This window comes from Epinephelus lanceolatus, chromosome 16 (genome assembly GCF_041903045.1).
Source record: "Epinephelus lanceolatus isolate andai-2023 chromosome 16, ASM4190304v1, whole genome shotgun sequence".
NCBI lineage: Eukaryota > Metazoa > Chordata > Actinopteri > Perciformes > Serranidae > Epinephelus > Epinephelus lanceolatus.
Window position 1 is genome coordinate 25,768,191 of NC_135749.1, and position 22,368 is coordinate 25,790,558.

General features: G+C 40.3%; 1 protein-coding gene across 3 annotated transcripts in view; it reads right to left on the minus strand.

Annotated features, from left to right (window-relative positions):
• Positions 1-22,368, minus strand: part of samd12 (sterile alpha motif domain containing 12) — a 171,898-nt gene that overhangs the window by 134,461 nt on the left and 15,069 nt on the right. For all 3 annotated transcript variants that reach the window (XM_033637229.2, XM_033637230.2, XM_033637227.2), the window contains exon 2: positions 5,659-5,867. In XM_033637229.2, coding sequence (XP_033493120.1) covers positions 5,659-5,867 — 209 coding nt within the window. The remainder of the gene's footprint in view (positions 1-5,658; positions 5,868-22,368) is intronic.

Here is a 22,368-nt window from a genome sequence, read left to right on the forward strand (position 1 = left end):
TGCACAAGACCCCTTCACTGCCTCTGACCTTGGGATTCGGCAGGGTCCATAAAATATTTCAGGGTGCGTTAACACCAAACAAGACATAGTCACCTTGGGCTTGATATTGATTACCACTGTGATGAGCTGATTTACTATGGATGTTAAAGCCTTACACTGAGTCTAAAGGGCTGTTTTATGCTTCATGTTTAATCTATGACTGAGCCTCAGCTCAATTACAAATCCAGCCGGGCGCAGAAATCAGCTTTAATCAAATATTTAAAAATTAACACTGCCGATGTGATGAACTGATATGACCTTCAGTATGCTTTTCTTCAGGTATGAATGCACTGAGGTCTGGATTATTATGTCTTCAGATTTATTTAAAGCTAATTGAGGCATCAGAGGTTCCTGCAGAGGTGCGACCAAGTCATTTTTTGCACTCAAATTCCAAGTCAGGCAAGTCCCGAGTCAAGTCCCTGATCCTAAGCTTTGCGTTTCGAGTCATAAACAAGTCATTATTCACTCTTCACCACATGTAATGCCATTTTAACAGCATAATAACTAGATATTAACAAAAATCATGAAGCCTTTTTACATTTTTTCTATAAAATTTTTGAAAAAGGTTTGTTTGCACTTTGCATACTGTGATGCATGATTCTTTGACCACCACAAAATTTTTGCATGCAAATAATATTGTCTTGGGTATCATTTTTTCTTACTGGCACTCAGTAATGTAATGTTAGCTCTTCATGGTTCTCTCCAACTTGATTTGCTGCTGTCAGATTGCTTCAAGCAAAGTTGATCTGGGGCATTAAGTGTTGTCTTTGTCTGATATTGAATGGCATTAATGTTAGTTGATTCGGAAATGAAGGGAAATTATTTGCGGCACACCTTTTTAAAGCACAGACATTTAGTCTTTGGGCTTGGCATCAAGTATTTTCAACTCAAAAGGCTGAAGCCCAAGTAAAATCACAAGTCATTGCTGTTAGAGTCTAAGTTGGGTTAAAAGTCTTAAATTTTGTCAGTCTTCAGATTTTTGACTTGAGTACAAGTCCACACTTCTGGGTTCTATGGGTGGGTGCTATACACAAAAACCAGACAAATATGTTTTAATGTCTTTAATTTCCCAACAACTAAACAATCCTCAGCATATTTTGACATAGTAACAACAGCACTTTCATGTTAGTCAGCAGTCCTGACGAGATGTTGAGTTTCACACCAGTAAGCTCAGGAAACTTTTTTGGGCATCAAAGCTAAATTCTTCTTTGGTCTTGACCAAATGTGTCCAGAGCAGTGAGAGAAGAACATTCAAGTACTAAAAGCTGCCATCAAATGTGTTCAAAGGCAGAGTATCTCGTCTGTTTGATCAGACAGCTCCTGATTTATAGTGCGGATTCTTGGCACAACTTTACCTTCTTCAAAGGTGCAGGTGAAAAGGTACAAACTCTAGCAACGACTTTATTATGAGACCAATATGTCTCAGCTTGTGGTTTTCATCTGGGTCATCACACAACACATCAGTAAGAACATTTATTATCTTATAATTGTTGCTGGAATTATTACTGTTTTATAGAAATCATGTTCATATTTCTCAAAGTCATGTATCGATTTCAGGTATTGTACTTGCACCAGTATTGATATTCAGCCCTTATAATATCTGTATGATTGGTGTTACTTTACAGAAACTGGTTTATGTCATCCGTAACAAATCAACCTCTGAAATATGATATGATATGTACTTCATTGTGAAAGATAAATCTATCAAATTCTGAGTCTCTGAACCCTTAAGCATGCACCATAGACAGTACTGACAACATGACAGCTCCCCAGAACTGAAGCCAAAACATCTTGATCGCCCCCTGGTGGCTGGCTGCAGTATAGGTCATAAACCCCACCCCCTCCATGTTAGTGGATGGGACATGAGTCAAACTAAAAGACGCAAGTACACGTCAGATAAATTTCCCAAAGATGGTGTCTGTCATTTTAGGTAGTTCTTATCAGGCTGATGTGTGTTCAAATGCGTGTTTTCCTGATCAGCTTGGTTCTAATGAGTTATCTGATGCTATAAAAAGGGTGTCTGATGGCATGATTGACAGGTGTGTGGGCCAATCAGTGTGCCTGTGATTAATGAGGCTGCTTTTGATTGGGTTGGACGGCTGTATAGGTGGAAACTTGATACTACCGAGATCGCTACTGCAAGGAGCTGGCTCCAAATGACATCAGCTGTACCATTGTGTACTGGATATTTTGGCTTCATTTTTGTTCAGCGGGAGCTACTGCATGTACACAGTACGAGATGCTACATCACTTTTTACCTTGGGTATGTTGTCACAATCAGTGGTTCAAAGACAAAATGAAATTTAAAAAATATATGCCACAATTATTTTAAATTGTTCTGATATTAAAAGCACTCTGTCTTGATTCTTTTGATGATTCACCTTGAACTCATCGGTCTACATAAATGTACCCAATCATAATAGGATTAGGGTTAGCCTTACATACAGTACGGCAGCTAAGGCAATATCATATCAATATCAGGTGGTGTATATTTGGATTTCAGGTTGCAATTCAAAATTTTACTCAGCCCACAGATTCCTTTTCACTTGGAAACATGTGACATTATTGAAGCTGCAGACACTCTAACTGCTCCTCCCCTGTGACTTCAACTGTTAACAGTGAAGTTAACATGTCCGATGCTGCAAACCTCCCATAGAGCTCTTAATTAAGCTTAAACCCTGCAGGCATTAATAAATGCTATCTGGCCCTTGGCTGTGCTGCATGATAGAATAGATTGCCATTCTATGTAATTATGGCCTTTATGCACTTGATCTATTGAATTTCCCCCTAAAGAGAAAAACTCATTCTTAACTGCAGTCCAGAGACACAACACTGAGACTGAAAGCTTAGTCAGTTGAATTATTTCAGCTAATGCAGAACATCCTCCGAGTCTCTAATGCAATTCAGCTTCAAACGGAAGGATGCAGTGATATAAAATTACACCATGAGACCTGCAGAAACCACACAGCACAGATAGTATGTTACAGACACAGAGTTTTTTTTTACTTTATAGCCGCAGAAGCACAACATATTAACTTACAGCGCAATACACAAACAACAGACACTCTCAAAGTGTGTGTGTGTGTGTGTGCTGTAAGTGTTTGTTTGCACTAATTGAACCAAAGCCTGGCTGTCTGTCTGGTATTTCAAAAAGCTCATAGAGTTTACACAGAGGACTACGTCTGACTCTAAGATCTCCCACTTGCTTTGATTGACAGCTGATTATCACAGATTTCACACAGAAAAGAGAATATGAGAGTGTGTATGTGTCTGTGTGTGTGTGTGTGTGTGTGTGTGTGTGTGTGAGCGATCACTCCCGTCTCCTCCCACTGTCCCAACCACACGGTCTATTTCTGGAGAGGAAGTGAGGAATTTATTCTGCATCGCTGATGATGAATGCTTTGAACTATTATCAGAACACTGAGGAAGAGCTGAAACAACAGCTTGTCTCTCCTTGTTTATTCCCTGTTAAATTCTTTGTTTGTACTGAAGAGGTGGATGTGTGGAACATAAGGGAGCATTATTAAGTAGGTGGTTGATTTGTCTTGTGGGTGGCAAGCGGGAGGACATTTCGACTGTAATCTGACTACAAATACAGTCGGCTTAGTACCAAGTAAAGGTGATGTTAAAGCGATGAAACCACCGCAGTTCAGCCACGCCCTTTAAGTTTCTTGAGTGTGATTATGTTTTTTTTTTTGTTTTTTTTTAACTAAACACTTCGGTCAGCATGCTAACATTCTCACAATGACAATGCTTACATTTCAAATTTTAGCAGGTATAGGGATTAATCATAGACTGTCACCGTGACATCACCCATGGTTTGTGGACTCCCATTTTGAAGCCTTGAAGTTTGGCATTTCGGCCATCGCCATCTTAGTTTTATGGAGCCAGAGGTGCCTTTATTTGGATGAGAAGGTGGAGCTGTGGATGAGCAAGGGGTGGTTCTGACTGAGAACCCAAAGACTGCCATGGTAGCAACGTACAATTCGTAAGGTAGCCACGCCCCAAAACATGCCCTGCTTCATCGTCTATTTCACTCTAACTGAGACTATAATTTACAAAATAGAAACCAGCAATTGAGACCATAAACTCATTAGGGAAATGTTTATTGAGGTAATAAATCAAGTGAGAAGTGGGGTCATTTTCTCATAGACGTCTATACAATCAGACTTATTTTTGTAATCAGTGGACTTGCCCCCTGCTGGCCATTAGAAAGAATGCAGGTTTAAAGCACTTACTGGCTGGAAAATTCTGCAGTCAACATTACCTGCATTCAATCCCTTTTGTACCCCGAACTAGAAAAAGTGAGTGGTGGTGTCTGGTGGCATTTTATGGAACCAAATACTTCCATTCACATGATGGTATCACATTAAGTATCACATTTTTTTTTTTAGTTTTGTCTCTTTCTTTTTCTTTGGTGTTGCTACCACTGTCGCTATTGTTGTTGTTTGAATTTGTTTTGTTTACATCTGCCTGTTTTATTAATCACTGCTTGTTGCAAGCAATTCCACTGCTTGTTATCTTTATATTTGTATTTATATTTGTTTTTACGTATATATATTTGTATGCACTAAATGGTGAATAAAGGAGAGAAAAAAGAAAAAAAAGTATGAAAAAAAGGAACTCAATGAAGGTACTGCTATTGGTGCTGGTATTGCTTTTTAAAAAAAAAAAAAAAAAAAAATGACACCCAGCCCAAAATATGAATTTAGAAAATTTCTTAGAAAATAAAGCTTAATAAAAAGCTAAATCATCCTCAGGTTCTGAGGTTGCATTTCAGCCAATACATTCCGACTCTTATGCTTTCAACACAGAGTTTTTACCTGGATGCAACCAAAGCCGACTCAAACAGAAACCAGAATGCTTCCAATACCAAAATCTTAAGCCTGTGCAGATTTAATATACTAGTATCAGTTTTTAGCGATAACCTGAGCAGCACCAATCAACAACCAGAAAAAGTTAGCGACTAGCTGGTGAACAAAGTTGAGCATTAAGAAGCTCCAGAGCCAGATATTTCCCTCAGGAGTTGGCGAAGGCCAAAACAGAGCTAAATGTAGAGTTCTATTGTCAGATGGCCCGAGACATACCTCTGACTGAATGCTAATGTCGCTCTGTGTCTGCTGGATGTGTAAAGGTCCATCTGTTTGCTAACACATTAGCCATAACAACTATGTCGGTTTTATTTGTTTAAAGCCTGTTCTGGCAGCACCAAGTGGCCAATGAATAACTAAATTGATTTATGCTTTAAAATCCATCTCTCATATCATTACTACACAAGTAACTACATGTGTAACTGAAAAACTATCTGTAACGTAACGAGTAATGTGATGAGCACAGAGTGCTTATGGAATAAACTGCTTAACTGTTTGTTATAGAAATAAAATGTTCTATTTATTCAAATAAGAGTGCTCTCATTTTAGTGTAGGGCGTCAGATTGAAATAATGACTATAATGACTATAATAATGACTAATCTACCAGTTAAAACAAAGTAAAGTATAAATGGCAAATATAGTGAAGTAAAAAGTAGATTACTGGCTCAAAAATACACTGTAAGAGATGGTAATTTTTTTTGTGACGAGTGTTGATGTCCGTGCTCTCTGGATTAACCCAACTCTTACCCGTGACAGCTCAGACTCGGAGACAGAGCGGTGTGGCGGCGAGCGGCGCTGGTACATGGGGGGGCTGACATCATGGTAGCTTGGGCTGTCGTCGTCCAGCAGAACAGGCCCCGCATCCACCGACTCCTCCTCTTCCTCCAGCTGTGACGTCATGTCCTCCGGGCACATCTGGTGGTCGATGCCATTCTGGCTCAGGTTGCAGTGAACAGCTGTGTGGGCAAGAGGGGGAAAAAATAACTAATGAGCGGTGCAAAGGGTAAAAAACTACACAAGTATATTTCCTGAAAGTATAACAAATTAGTACCTTTTAAGTATAAACTAAAATCACATTAAACTCAAACCACTTGTATTTCACTGTAGAAACGCTTAAAAAAAAATGCTTTTCAGTACTTTTGGCTTTCAAAGCAGCGTTATATGATCTGTTTAATGGTATCCATAATATATTTTTCAAAGATTTCTTATTTAAGGTGATTTCCAGCTGCTTTTTACGCTGTCAGCTGATGATGTTTCCATGTGAGGGCATGTTGAACACACCAGGTTCTTCCACACTGAATGCTGTACTGCTAAATGTCCACTAGATGGCAGCAGATAATTCTACACAGTGGATGAGTAGCCACTGAAACCAAGGCTCAATTCAACACTACAAGCTGATACCATGCAGACTGTGATATAGTGTGCACTGGTTGCAGACAATATTCAAGAACTCAGTGTATTTAACCATCAAATGACACTAGAAAATAATAATAAAGATACAAGTTGTTTAAGATGAACTGATGAACCAAGCTATTTTTATTATCAAATAATTGCTTTAGTCACGGTTTAAAGCAAAACCCCAAACATTTGCTAGTTTCATGGTTATTAAATGCAAGAATTCGATGCTTTTCTTTGTCATACACGATAATTAACTGAATAGTTTGGGATTTTTTGACTGTAGATAGGATACAACATACCATTTGAAGATGTCACCTTGGGCTCTGGGAAATTACACACAGTATTTTCTGATATTTTATCAATACAGCATTCAATTTATTGAGAAAATAATTGGCAGATTTGTTAGCTGCAGCCCTATACTGCCATTTGAAAACTTGAGGCAAGACTCTGGAACTCTTGACATTCTTACTATTACAAATATAAAGTTCAATTAATGGGCAATAAAAGACAACCTCATTCAGTTCAATACACTCTTTGGTTTGGCTGCTTTAGCCTTATCTGGTTCATATAACCTGCAGCTGTTGATGTCTAATGTTAGCAAACTTTAGACAGGTGTAATTAGTGAGTCAGTTCTCTGACTTTATGACTCCTACGATAAATCTACATTTTACCAATATCCTGTCGTTTTTGACCTGGCTGCTCTTCAGCAAAGTTCTAAAAATGTCCTAAGAGGAATATTTATAAAGCCGTCTCACCACTGTGTTTATTTTTTCACTTTAGAGGAGTTCCTTCTTTTCTGTTGTGCATTGCAATGTAAGACAACAGTGTCCAAAAACATGATTAAAAAAGTCAAATCAGTTTAGCTTGCACACTATCATCTTTGAGTATTTTGCTTTTTCTAGTTTCAACACATCTTTATTAAAAACCCAGAATTAGCATCCAGTATATGAACACAAGCGTAATGCATTCAGTTAAAAAAAAATTCTCTGATCATGTCTGAATCAACAGGATAATTATCTCAGAAATGTAAGAAAACTTTTCCTGAAAAAAAGATGCTAATTTTTCTGAATTAACAAGAGAATAATAACTTTGGTAATTCAGGAAAATGAGAATTTACAAGACTCTTATTTCATTCATTCAGAAAACAAGAGCAGATTTTTTTCCATTAAAACTTTTTTACATTTCTGAGATAATGATCTTGTTAACTCAGAAAAACAGGGCATATTTTTTCTGAAGTGAATGAATAACACCTCTGTAGCACTGGAACACAGCTTGACTTTACACTAGACACACTTTACACAGCATTTATATCAAATCCACAGATACAAATAAATACACTATCTTTGTGTAGACTTTTTTTTTGCATAAATTGCAATGTTAACCGTTCACAACCCATAAGGTGGAACTTTCTCGGCCATCGTAACCTGTAAGTGATAACTTAGTGATACAACAAAATCGTTAGCAGAAAGAAGCATCTATTTAAGTGACAGTGATCTTCTTCGCTGAAAAGCAAAACAAAAAGCTGAGCCTTGGTGAGAGATAGTTTTACAGCTCTAAATCCATGCAAAACTCTTACTTATTACAACAAATTGGCAGTCAAGTTCAAATTCAGGCAGACAACTTAAAAATAGAGACTTTAAATCCACTGAGTCAATTCTTATCCAAGTGAGAGAGATTGTGTGTCAGTGGAGGCGGTATATTATAGACTGGAGCTTTTAGAAGATGAAGGACAAAAGTCAAATATCAGCAGAAGACTCCATTCCTTCTTATAAACTTGTACCGCTCTGCTTTGCCGTTGCCTCCATGAAGCGATTATTTTTAGTTTTGTTTTTCATAGGAAGCGTCAGACTCAGGCACTATTTTAGTCTCATCAGCCACTGATGCGGGCGCAGAAGTGACAGCCAGCAGTGAGTTGTAAGGTGTCACTGAAATAGGCCGTTTGTCATCATGCAATCTGCCCACTTGTTCTAAAAACACAGACGGCTCATTTATGTGGAATGGGAGCCAAAGACCCTTTTCATCACACCTGAAGGCTGCTGTGGCGGCTGCTGCTGCTGCGGATTAGAGGTCGGAGCAATGTTTTTCAAAAGGTTTAGTTTTCCTGAATGGTCTGAAGAGAGCAAGAAAGAACTTGAAAACCAGAGCAGAAGATCTACAAGAAAAGCATCAAGGCGTACACGGATCAAGACACACTGACAGACATTAATCATCTGTAACCAAACACTTAAAGGTGAAGTTAGCTCTAGGCACATGTGATTACAGGCAATGAGCTGTATGAATGTCTACAATAAATAAATGTATTTATGTCCCTGATGGTGTTGGTTGGAATCAAAAGATGACGGCCAAATATCGGCCAAACTAAAAATTTCAGTCTGTTTCCTGGCAGGCCCAGCAAGCCCAGGAAAACAGCCAATTAGTGCCTTCTGTCAGGCCACTGTCACCGAGCAATTACAACAACTCTGACACAGTTCAGAATGATCGGAACAAGACAACAACAACAATCGCAACATCATCTGTGCTGTCAGTCCAAATAACAGGAGCAAGAGGGTGAAAACTACTGTATAGGTGGTCCTGTCCTCCTTCGACATGCCGTACATCTCAAAAACAAAGTAGGGAAGTTGGTATCATTCAGTGTATGAATGCACCGCAGGCTGCATATATTCAAAGCAAAACCTCTCCGAGAGACGTCCTCCCCCATGACTTAAATCACACCGTCCTCTCAGGATTGTTTTGAAAATGTTTCACGTCTCTCACTGCTTTTTCTGGGGAATCGGGAGTGTTTGGTATACGTACCGTCAAAGGGATTCTGTTGAATGATTGGAGATGTGTGGGGAGTGGAGATGACGGAATATGCCTCTGAGGTCACACACTGAGAGAATGCCAAAGAGTAGTACTACGTCAGTACAATTCTGAGTAGAGGTGAGTGATACAGCTAAAATCTTCTATCACAGTATATGTAATTTCAAATCACAGTAAAATAACCACATTTGATTATTTTTTTTTTATGTGTACTTTATACTTGGGGGAGAGTTACTGCCTCAAGCGAGGGAGTTCAAGTATCTCCGAGTCTTGTTCACGAGTGAGGGTAGAATGGAGCGTGAAATGGATCGGCGGCTCGGTGCGGCTTCTGCAGTGATGCAGGTGTTGCGCCGATCCGTCCAGGTGAAGAGGGAGCTGAGCCGGAAGGCAAAGCTTTCGATGTACTGGTCCATCTACGTCCCAACCCTCACCTATGGTCATGAGCTCCGGGTAGTGACCGAAAGAATGAGATCACGGATACAAGCGGTGGAAATGAGTTTCCTTTGTGAGGTGACTGGGCTCAGCCTTAGAGATAGGGTAAGGAACTCGGACATCCGGAGGGAGCACGGAGTAGAGCTGCTGCTCCTTCGCATAGAAAGGGGTCAGTTGAGGTGGTTCCGGGCACATCCCACTGGTAGGAGGCCCTGGGTAGACCCAGAACATGCTTGAGAGATTACATATCTCATCTTGCCTGGGAACGCCTTGGGGTCCCCCAGGAGGAGCTGGAAAGCTTTGCCAGGGAGAGGGCTCTGAGGTTCCTAAGAACAGTCATTTCAAGTGTTACAGGTTTCTGTATTTACAACTCCTCCACCAAATTTGCAAATCACATTACCTTGTGAGGTAGCTGGATTCACAAGATCACAAGACTCAAGAGATCACGCAATGATCATGAGATCATATGAGAATATGGCCCTGAATGGTTACATCTCCTGCCCTGAATAGCTCCCATGGTAGAAACAGTATTGTAAAATCTCTACCAATGAACACATTTCTGCTGTCACGCAGTATAAACCGTCACATCACCCAACCCTAATTTTAAGGTACAGGACTTGTACTTAACTCAAATGTTTCTTGTTTGTTAATTCTTCTACTCCGATACATTTCAAAGGAAAATACTGCACTTTTCACTCCGCTATATTTCTTTGACAGCTATATTTACATGGTACTTTCCAGATCAAGGTTTTATCTGAAAGACATGACATGATAATATGTCCGCTAAAATACAAAACTTTCTATAGGACTTGTGACTCCTACAAAAAAGCAGCGTCGCAGTGTTGGTTTGGGTGATGTTTCAGATGTCCACAAGCAGTTCCACCAAAGAAAAATTTACCTTCTAAACATTCAGAGCAGCAAATATAGCAGTGAGCCACTATTTAAAATGTAACTGGCTTATTCATCGCCACTGCTTTGCACTGCCCCGCTACGGAGGTGTAGCTCCCACCCTCTGGTTCCCCCTGGTTAACACTGTTAGCTCTCTCAGCACTGTTACTGTTGTTCAGCGCTGTTTATGGAGTAAGCACTGTAAGCTGCTAGCTGCTAGCTCAGCCACCTCCATTCTCCAAGCCCTCAGCTTTATATTATGACTCACTGAAGGTGGACACGGCCCAGTCAACATTAAAAAAAAAAAAAAAAAAAAAAAACTACATTAGCTCCATCTCAAGCAGCTTCAGCAGTAAAATGGGACTTATGCACCGACTTATGCACGGCACTAGTGTTAACAATCTAATATTGTCTGAGATATGTTGATATCAGTACCACGGACCGTTTTTTTCCTGGACCTAGTACTTTTACTTTGATATGCAAGTACAATTTGCTGAGAATACTTTTATACTGAAGGTCTGAATGCAGGACTTTTGCGCAGTAATGGGTCAGCCTGTCGAACATCCAAGTTCTCAAGAATCCCTGACCTTTCCTACTCGCCCACTTGTTGTTGTATCATAGTGAACTGCTCACACTGCCTGCTACAATGAGTCAGTGAGAAGGGTTTGAATAAGACTCAAGTCAAGACCTCTGCAGTGAGGGCCAATGATGCATTCGCACGGTCCTCGGATGGTCAATCTCCCAAATTCGGTGTGTTCATGAGCTTCAAGTTGTAATGTTGAAACAACATGGATGCAACAAAGAAGATGTGTTGTATTTTATTGCTCCAAGCTTTTAAAGAACATGTTGATAGCAAGTAGCAAAGGCAATGGAGCAAGTGACCCATGAAATATGATCGGACACTCATCTTTCAGATTAGTGTGACACCACATGAGGTAACAGGGACGTCTGCTACCTGCCCTTCAAAGAACGACGGATTGTTCAGCTTTCATAGCCTTCCTACCTACAAGTGCGATGCTGAATCAGTGCTTAAAATGAATATCTTATCTTTATTTATGTAAACCTATGCATGATGACTGGTGATGTATTGAAATGAAGTCTTGTGGGGCGGGCAGCACCAGCTGTTGCACGTGCATCTACTATTACAGAGCGTCCCGGAGAAACTGGCACCATATTTTGCAATAACATATCCGAACTCAAAGGGCTGATACATTTACATGCATCAACTCGAAGGAAACAATACTGCGAAAGGAGTGGAGTGTTTTACTGGTAAGTCTACTCAAGGAAAACATCTGCGTATTTTTTTCCACCAGTGTACAAAATGTTCCTACTTATTTACTCTCCTCTGTGAGGTGTATTAATGAAACCAGCACACCCTGTAAGTTTGTCTTCCAGGGTCAAAAGAGTATTAGCAGGATAACACTGACTTACAGGTTTAATTGAAGATCACACTGCGCTAAAGTTATATCCCAAACATGGCACAGCTGCAGACCTGCTGTGTCCTGATCCCCGATAAGCAACAGAGGTCTCAGACAGAATATACATGAGCAGGCCACGTTTAAAACAAAGCCAACTTGAGATGCGTAGCACGAAGCTTTGCTCCCTCTCACTGCCTCTTTAGTCCTCCCTCCACTCCTCCCAGCTCACTCCTTCCCCGCTCCTCCTCCTCGCCCTGACTCAATTCATGACTGGTGTGCAACAACTCTGGAGGAGAAATGAATTATACATCCTCTGCTGAGAGCATCTAAACAATGGTATCAGGAAACTACAGGGGTAGAAGGACAGATGGATGACAGGATGATGATAGGGGTTGGGGAAATGGAGCCGCACAGAGGAGGAAGGACAGTTACATTTCTCTCAATCCTTTAAAGGGAGGAAGGGTGGGTGGATGGGGGTCTATGAGATACAGAACTGCTTTTTTTTTTTTAAACAGCAACAGTTACTATAAATAGCACCATTACATTCTTCCCTCTCTCCTCGCTGACATGCGCCGCGTGAGCATCGTGAGGGAAGAGAGATATATGAGGGAGGATGTCTGCCTCCTTTTTTTTTTTTCTCTCAATGAGATTCAGTGAAACGGGGGGAAATGGAGGGAGAAAATGAATGGACATGTTAAAGAATAGCGCCATCCCTGCACAGCCAAATGCATTCCTATTACTGAGAGGAAGATTAATAAAGAACTGGATTAGTCTTACATAACTCCGTCTCTCTTAATTATTGTACATGCTTCCGAACAAGGAGCCATTACCAACCAGTCGAATTTGAAAAATACCAGCAGACAGGAACATTGTGTAGGTCTGTATGAGAGGAGCACGTAACCAGGATATACTGCTTAATCATTATTATCTTGTAATATTACACCGGGGCTCTGGACCAGATGAGTGCTGTTCAACCAGCGATCAGGACTTATTGTGCTCTGCCAGAATACTGAATATTGATATTTTTCTTACTTTTATTTGCTTTGCTAAGATGGTCAATGTTTTTTTTGAGGAAAGACATACTCACAAAATACACAAGTACCTCAAAATAATACTTAAAGTAATAATCTCGAACATTTCACTATCTATCAGCAAATGAGGTAACAGAATGGTGATTGAGCTGACGGCCCACTGATGAAAGTACTGCAATATTTCTATAATTGCAATATTACGAATAGGACTGGGCGACATGGACAAAAATTCATATCTCGGTATTTACAGGCAATATATATATCTTGGTATTTTGTACGAAATGGGCTACATGTTTTCATTTGCAAGTCAAAGCCACATTTGAGATGTCACAAGCACTTTTATAAAAACAGACTGTGATCAAAATAACATGCAAAGACAGGGATTTTATTCCTGTTTGAAATATACAGCTGCAGAACATGTAAATGAAAAATGATACGGAATAAGTAGCAGGGCTGTACGTTAACTGTTTGCACACAGCACTGGAGCTACAGAGGTTAAAAGGTTTGCAGCACAGGACACAAAACTATAACATGAGTATAAAGGTATCAAGTAGGCCTAAATCCATTTTAGTTTGAAACAATTAAAAATCTTCATGGGGGGACTTAAAAAGTTATTTTCCATGGCCTTTCAAATAAATCTAGTGCTGGAAAATATTCAAATATTTTTCTTTATTCAGGCAACTAATCATATTTATGCAGAGAGCATCAACAGAGAGGCTGAGGAAGGAAGGAGCGAGAGACACTTTGTCCACGTTACATACGTCTTGTATGTGAAAAGTCTGTGTTGTCGCTGCATTTCTGTGCATCCAGGCGCTGTCTCCATGTCACAAACTAGACTACAACTACCAAGAAGAATGGCGACGCGCAATGATCCACCTCACACACAAACTAGCAGCGCAGCGCTCAGACTGATTTAGCGTAGCACGTGCAACATAGACCGATGTCACACTGTAGACTTAATAACAGACAGATTAAACAGAGTAGCAGCTCTGTTTTTCTCTTAGTGCTGTTGGAGAACTTGTGAGTGAGTGAGTGGGGCAGAGCTGTGCAGAGCAGAGCATGCGAGCTGAGCAGAGCTGAGCGGGGAGCGGAAGGATTTTGTGTTGAACGAGGACCGGCTATTTTTTTTAAAAGGTGGAGCGGAGCCTTATCTCTCGCTCCAATTTCTCTCCTGTCGCTCATGCCCCTCCCAGAATGCATTTTTGCACCTGCGCACATCCACACTGTGTACTTCAGAAAAGACACTGAGAAGTCATACAAGTGTATCATTCCTGTAAAACTAACAGATGGTGATAATGTGGAACAAGGAAAAGAGCTACCAAGCTCATGTTTTATTTGTGAATAGAAGATTACAGGTTAGGGTAGTACGACGCAGTTTTTTTGAGCGGAGTGGTGAGCGAGTGGAGCAGGATAAAATTTATAATGGAGTGGACCGGAGCGGAGCGAAGAATGCGCAGAACCAAGCGGAGCGGACGAGCGGCGCAAAGTGACAGGTCTGCAAGCGAGGAGTGGACATTTTCACCCTGTCCGCTCCGCTCACATGCCCTGGTGCAGAGTGTGAGAGAGGAGAGATGCACACTGGTATACGTTATGTGACACAACTTGACATTATATCAATATAACCAGTGTTATATCTTGCTTGAAAATATATTGATATATCATACATGGTTGTTATATCGCCCAGCCCTAATTACAAACTGGATGCTGAGAGTGACATTAGCAAAAAAATGCTGTATCAAGTTACTGCTAATTCAATGTTACCTTGAATTTGTGAATAAAACTTTGGTTTTCTCGCAGGCCTCATTGGCCAATAAAGAATCCAAAAAAGGTGAACCTTCTTCATGAATATGGTGTCCACATTTAACAACAGCAAAACTATATCAAAACATTTGTTTATAAACTCTCATACAACTTGTGCAGTATAATCCAAGTCTCATTTCAAGTCTCATCCAAAATCACATGCATTTTCACAACAAAGTTAAAATATAAAATATAAAACACTTCAGCCTATACACGTGCATATGAGCTCCACTTAAGCAGAGTTCAACTGCATGCATGTGCTCATGTGCATTACTGGGCCTTTCATGAGACTATATTGTTTTAAATAGTAACATTTTAGTGAAATCAAACATACGTCTACAAAACCTTCAGTTTCTGCATTTTTGATGGCTGATCCATTTGAAATATAGCAGGGAGTTATGGCACAGTCAGGAGCAGCCACAGTGAGCTGTTAGATGAAGAGCTGCAAGTGACAGGCTGCACACCTCCAACTTAGCAGGGTAACAAAACTCCTTTCATTGTGCCCTGCTGTCCGCAGGCTCATGCCGTGTGCAGCATAAAAATCAGATCAAGCTTGCTCACAAAATAATGACAAAAAGGACAGTTTTTCCTGACTACTTAATTAAAAGGACAATAGTTTGTTTTGCTGCCCCTAGTTCCCTGTGACCTGTAGTATTACACAGCATTTGCTTTCACCACCAGTACAGGTGTCGCCAAATCAACCAAGTGTGAAATCGTAGAGAGTGCAACTTTAAGTTCTGGAGTAAAATGTGGGCTTTAAGTTACAAAAGATTGAGAATAGCTGTTTTAACTGATCAATTAATAGAGTTAATGGAGGGAGGGTGCATTATTTATGTGTATTTATTTGGGCTGATATGTCTCCCTACCGCCCCATGAAATTGCAGAAATCCAGCTGAAAGAAAATGCTTCAAACCAGGGCAATGGGAGAAGCCAAACATTGTTTTTCTGTGCTAACTCAAGCGCCAGCGTTTCACAGCCCGAGCTGGTTCAAAGTGAAACCAGTAGTGGGTCCATAATCAAAAGTGAAGTTTGCTCTGTGTGGGCGCTCAGGCTCATAGTGATCTCTTTCTCTTTGGCTGACTCTCAAAAGTGGAGCAGAATGAGTTGTTTGTGAATAGAATCAACTGTATGACCCAGAAACAAAGCCTGGAGAAAGGCAGCCAGGGTAAGCCAGGCCAGATGACTGCGGAGATAAAACCAACTCTGCACTGCAGCCGTGAGACCTTTGTTCTTTTGCCTGCTTCCAGGACATTTAGCTAAAAAAAAAAAAGGTGAAGCTAATCATAACCCGCTAATAGGCATGTACACAGGACAGGAAAGACGCGGGCACATTCATTCCCAAAACCAAACCGTGCCAACAGACGCTCTTTTTGAATGTGAAGAGGTGGTCTGGCACCAAAACTGGCAGGATCTCAGCAGAATGACATTTCAGTCATCTGCGCAGCTGTTACTCTTTTTATATGTTAACAGTAGCTTGGAGCTGAATCAGAAATCAGTCCAACACTGAAAATAACTATGCAGTTCAGGGAATGAATGTGTGGACTGGCACACATTTTTCTCAGAACTGGTCAACTTCCTGTGTCTGTCATCTCTCTCCAATCACACACTCTTTGCATGCAATGAAAATTATTCCTATGCACTTCTATACAACCCTGTGCACTACATACACGGACAAAGATGCACACACAAACTGCAAAAACGCCCTCCTAACACAGCATGCCTTACAGATTCTCACCCATGCTGCGCTGAGAAAGTGAGCAAACCTTGCAAATCTGCATGGGGTGTCAACAGCGTCTGTCCCCTGCTCTCCAAATTAGAAAAAAATGTGAGAAGTGTGTGTGAATGTGTGAGGAAAACGTGTCTGCTCGGTTATCTACCCTGAGGACCTTGGAAAGGGTATCTCCATCAGTGGGGGACAGAAGACACAGTCAGATGCTTGTTACACGCTTACTAAAGTACTAATTAGAATATCTTTGAAGGGTAGAGAGAAATGGGGAGAGACTGCATCGCCTGCAGTATAGGACGTTTTGAACTGTAGGAAGAGTTAAAGATTAAAGTCAGGAGAAAGATGTGTATAGATGATTGCTTCTTTCTTGTGAGCTCTTTTTCAGAGCTCTTTCGAACAGAAGTCTCACATGGGGTCTTAGTTTGAGGATGAATTTACTCAAGAGCACACTCCTTGGAGATTACCACACTCAAATGATTAAGGCTGGGTATCAATATGTTTCTGAAAATGTGCATAGCAAAGAGTATCAAAGAATGTGTTCCAAAAGTGCCAAATGCTGGCATTGGCAGCATCGTGTTTATTTATTTAAAGGGTAACTTCAATATTTTTTTGACCTGGACCCATGTTTTTGTGTATAAGTGACTATCAGGAACAGCAATTTTCAAAATTGGTCCAGAAATTAGGGGACTGCTGCAGCCTGTAACAGCATAACAGGTTGCGATGTAATCACTTTGGGCATTCGTGCAGCATCCATTTACGTCCACTAAAAGTACATGTTTTTGCCACTGACAAGCTCAGATTTGTAAGTGTCTGACAACATTATGGAAAGGATTCCTACAGAGTAGAGCTTAGATCGGGCCCAAAAAAATCCAGCCCGACTCCACCCGAGCCCGTGTATTTTCTGTCCGAGCCCACCCGTCCCTTTAACTGTAATTATGAGCCCAAGGCCAGTTTAAACCCGAAGGATACAAACATGGACATTGAAGGCTGACTCGTGTCTTTCTGACGAGTTCGGGCTCGGGCAGAGAATCTAACCTCTACTACAGAGATAGACTATTTTGTTTAAAACTAAGATCCTTTTTGTTTAACCAGAAACAGCCCTGAAATCACCATTGTCAAATTCACCAGACTCCATTTAAATAAACAGCAATTTAATTGTTGTAAAACACACTTCATTTAAAGTCGACAGACACAAAATAAAACTTACAAAAACCATCTTGGTTTATCTTTTTGCTGTTCCAATAATCAGCAACTCCAATTTGGTTGAAAGTAACCCTTAATTAACCCAGTTAGATATGAAAATATGTTGAATCTATACATGATAAAATGACTGTTTATTTAAAGGGTGTTTGGTGAGTTTGGAAATGGCAATTTCGGGGCTGTTTTTAGTTAAACAAAAAGAAGTTTACTCTTTAACAAAAAGGTCTATCTCTTTGAATAATGTTGTCAGACCCTAAGAATAATAATCTGAGCCTGTCAGTGACAAAAACATGCACTTCTAGTGGACGTAAATTGATGATGCACAAATGCCCCAAGTGGTTACATGCAGCTGGTTTCGCTGCTGCTGGTTATCAGTCTTACTCAATACAGGACCAGTTTCAAAAATTGATGTTCTCATTAGTCAGACACAAAACATGAGAAAATAGGGTTCAGGACAATGAAATTAATATTACCAAAGTAACCCTTTAAATAAGAAAAATCCTAATTTGGATAAATATTTCTAGTTCTACATTGTTTTATAAGCAAAGTTCCTTAAAGGCTGCTTGTTTTTTAGAGAACATTAAACGTGTGAAAAGTTTCTTTTGAGAAAATGAAAAAAAAAAATGGGGATTTGTTGAAAAATGTCAGTAAAACAAATCAGAAGATAAATATCGTTAACATAAAATTTTTGTGTCACAAATACCAGTTAGAGATACATCATTTTGCTGTGCAGATCAGTTTAGTTTTTCACTTCTGCACTAGAAGCATCACACCTAAAGCTGCCATTTACGCCTTCCTTGTATCAGCTAATGAGCAGCTCCACTGGAGCAATAAAGAGTTAATTGTGCTGCTCAATGGCACTTGCAGCAATACTCTTTGAGGGAAAAAGTCCTTGAGTTTAAGTGGAGCTGCAGACACAAAAGGCAGAATTAAACAAGTTAATGGTATGTTGAGCTCAGAGAGAAAGGCTGTGTAACATTAAAGTGCTTCTATGTTGTATGAGCCTTTCAACATGTTGCAGCAGTCTTCACTTAGAGCTGATTTTAAGTGTCTCACAGAATGGGCGTTGCTGCTTTCAGAGGAATGAGAGCACATGGTTATGTAAGCCAACAAGGTATTCCACTTCAGGCCTCACAAGGTTTTGGCATCTCTGTTTCAAACACTGCAAAAAGTAGGGCATCAGTCTGTTACCCTGACTGATCCGTGAGTCCCTAATAGACCTGCAGTTTGTAGCTTTAAAATTCATGAGATGCAGTTTTATTTAAGAGGCACAGGTGATCTCAGGTAAGACTCACTGAACACAGCAGTGAACGCACCCTGCCATCGCCGCACTTTAAAGCAGAAATTTGAATAAATGTGTTGACATTTAACGCTTCATTAGTGGGCTAGAAGTTCACAGTCCCGACTGAAATGCCAGTTTAATTTCCTGTGTTATTATTTAAAGGTATACAAGGCAGAAATTGTCTGTTGATGTTTGTAGACACATCATTTAAACTTGGCCCCTCCTCCCTGCTACTATTGTAGGAACATTACATTAGCAATAATGGAAAAGCCGATACTTGAGCAACCCAAGAAATAACTGGCGGCACTAACGTGTCCAACAGAAAACGGGCTTGCTATGTATTGCTCTTTGTCCCCATCATCTCCTTCAGTGCCGGCCAGTGAAAGTGAAAGCCAATTTTATTACGAGCTTTGTCTGCTTGATGCCTCACTACATTTGCATTTTTTCCAATGCTGCGTGCATGATTTTTGTAGCTTCCTTTTGGATGCACGCTGCTTATAGTCTTGACATACCCTTTTTATATATATATATATATATATATATATATATATATATAAAGTCCCAAACCTTACCTGTGTGCTGTTATTGGTTGGGAGCTAGACACCACTGCTAAAAGACTGCAGCCCATAAACTTCCCTACCACACAGAGGGCAGAGTCTCTGCAGACACACTTCTAGTGGCTCATAAAAGATGATTGAGGATTACTGTTTTTATGTTGTATTGTTAGGAAAATAGTATGCCTTTAACTGACAACACCAAGCCGACAGTCAGCTGACGGTCAATGTTGGGCCATCGGTAAGCTTCTCTCACACTTGTTTTTGTGGTGCAGCCCACATGCCGTTAGCACTACTCATCTGTTTTCGGCGATTCAGCATGCAGAATGAGCCCGGCCGAGCCAATCAGTTAGTGAAATCACTCTGATTGGCAGTTCGGCACAGTGCATGAGAAGAAGATTTTTTTTTAGCTCTTTAGCAGAAGCAGGTTGTAGTGGTTTGTGTTTAGTATGGTTGCACACGGTAAATATCATTTGTTCCTTCAACATCAGGTTGCGTTGTCAATGATTGAACTGGCTAACTAGCTTCTTGAATCCGTCCAGTCTTCCGGTTTCCCTTTTTTAATAATGAATACAGACTACCACTGCCTGCTGCTATGGAGTTATTTCCTCTCACACAAGTGCAGAATGTACATGCTAGTTGGCTGTCTGCTGTAGTCTTCACAATGTGTTTAAATGCAACTTTTTGGCCATGACACATGCAACAGTCGGCCTTCGCCGCTAGTTCTTTGATATCGGTTACGTGCGTCTAGGCCTTTAGCTTTGTCTTGGTTGCAAGCTTAGCAGGTTGGTGCAACAAGGGTTAAATTCACTGTTACATAATCGTTGCCTGGTAATATACATGTAATGAGGCATTACTAACAAGACATGACATCTGCATGAATTCATGTCAAGATCCTTTTAGGCTTACTGGCTTTAGTGCATTCATTAATGCATACAAAGCCTACAGAAGAATCTCACTCATCTGAACTGACTGAGAATAGAGACTGAGGAAAAACCTGCACAGTTATAGAATGAGTAAAACACAATGATACATACAAGCACCAGTGTTTATTATGACCTTTATAAAGCAGCATTTTGACACTGTTGTACACTCAGTTTGTCTTCCTATGTGCTCATTAGGTGAGCTTATCTGCTCATATGTCTGCTGCTGAGACAAAGAGGATTGACTGCATGGCTAAGTATCAAAGTGAAGTCATGTAACAAGTTATCCAGCCAGCTAGACTCTCTGTGGGGCTCTTAATTCACCCTGACATCCTATCAAAAGTTAACTGTGCTCAAACTTCACAGACTGCCCTCTCCAACCCCGGGGCTCGATCGGCTATGATTGGTTGGTCCTGTGTCAAGCAGGCGCAGATGTGCTCGGCTTTGAACATTTCTCAGCTGCAGAGAGCGAGGAAGCAGGATGAAAAAAAAGGTACAGAAAAAGGCGAGAGATGAAGTGAGAGAGGATGAAAAGGAAAAGTTGTAGGGAGGGATAGAAAGTAAGAAGAAGACAGACAAAAATGAGTCAGTGAGATGGAGCCAGAAAGAAGACGACAGAGTGAAATGACCCACTTTACAGCACAAACACATATGAGCTAAATATATCTGCTGTTCACTGTGGAGCATGTATCCCAGGCATAAAGCTTTTAACATGCTCTGCTTCAAAGGCAGACAGTAAAAGGATGACTAAAATAGACTGTCTCTATTTAGAGTTGAGTAACATCTATAAATATTTGATAATAGACACAAACTTCCTCTATTTGGTGACCACAACAGGAACTATCGCAGATGAAGTGGAAAGTTTAGGATTTCTCTGGGACAGTATATTTATGGCTTTTGAACCTGCTGCCAAGCTTCCATTACCAGCCTGAACTACAACAAATATAGACTTATTTTTTTACAATTGCACGTTCTTAAAAGCTCGCTTAGATGTCAGATGTATAATTTAAACAGCGTAGCATCAATAAATACGACCAGACCAAAGTATCTCAGTGTCAGCACTGCGAGACAAAAATAAAAAATGCAGTATCAGCATGAAAGCACAGCTAAAATGTGACTTGCTCTTTCATTTGAAGTCACATTGACCCAGAAACACATTTTGAACCTCATATACTGTTGGAGGGAGGAGATGCTGAGCTTTCTAATGTGATCATAATACTTTTTGTACTCCAAATATTAAGCAAAATACATCACATTACATAATCACTGAGCCATGGATTTGAGAAAAGGGTCTTTAAAGTTTGCAGTACGGAAGGTGGCTGCAAAGATACATGACAGAGCCTATTAGCCTTCCAAACTGGGAGCGCATGACGTACTCCAGGAGCTGTCCAGGGGTGAAAATACACAGAAAAGCTTGGGGGCCTTTTATTTTGTAGTCCGCAACATTGCGAAGACAACAACAAAATGGTGCTGGAAGATGAGAAAATATTGTTTATATTAGAAGAACTGCGGTCTGTTTGATGAATGCAGTTAACATAAAATAAGCAATAAAGTTCACGTGACAATATTCAAAACCTGGATTATTTTTTAAATTAAAATACATCTAGTTTCTCTTGATCAATGGACCCTTACTGACTGAGGGAGTATAACTAATCAAGGAATGGACATCTTCCAAAGTAGCAAGTCACCACTTTTTTTTTCGTCTTTCTTGTTCACCAAGCCGGTAAATCTAAAAGAATTATACTTTGGTGCTCATGGTGTCTGTAAATTGAACTGAGCGACTGAATTGTGGAGAATCTAACCGAGCTAACAATGTGTAGCATGTCCATACTGAGAAAAGTATAAACATTTAACATTATGTTTTGATACACGATGCTAAGGCACTCACAACTAGAGGTTTTAGTATTCTGAAAGCCAAGACCAGGACCAGAGTGTGGCTGACAAGTGTTTGCTGCTAACGTGTCATCATGCGTTTCCAAGCTTCAAAACTGTATTGATTGTCTAAA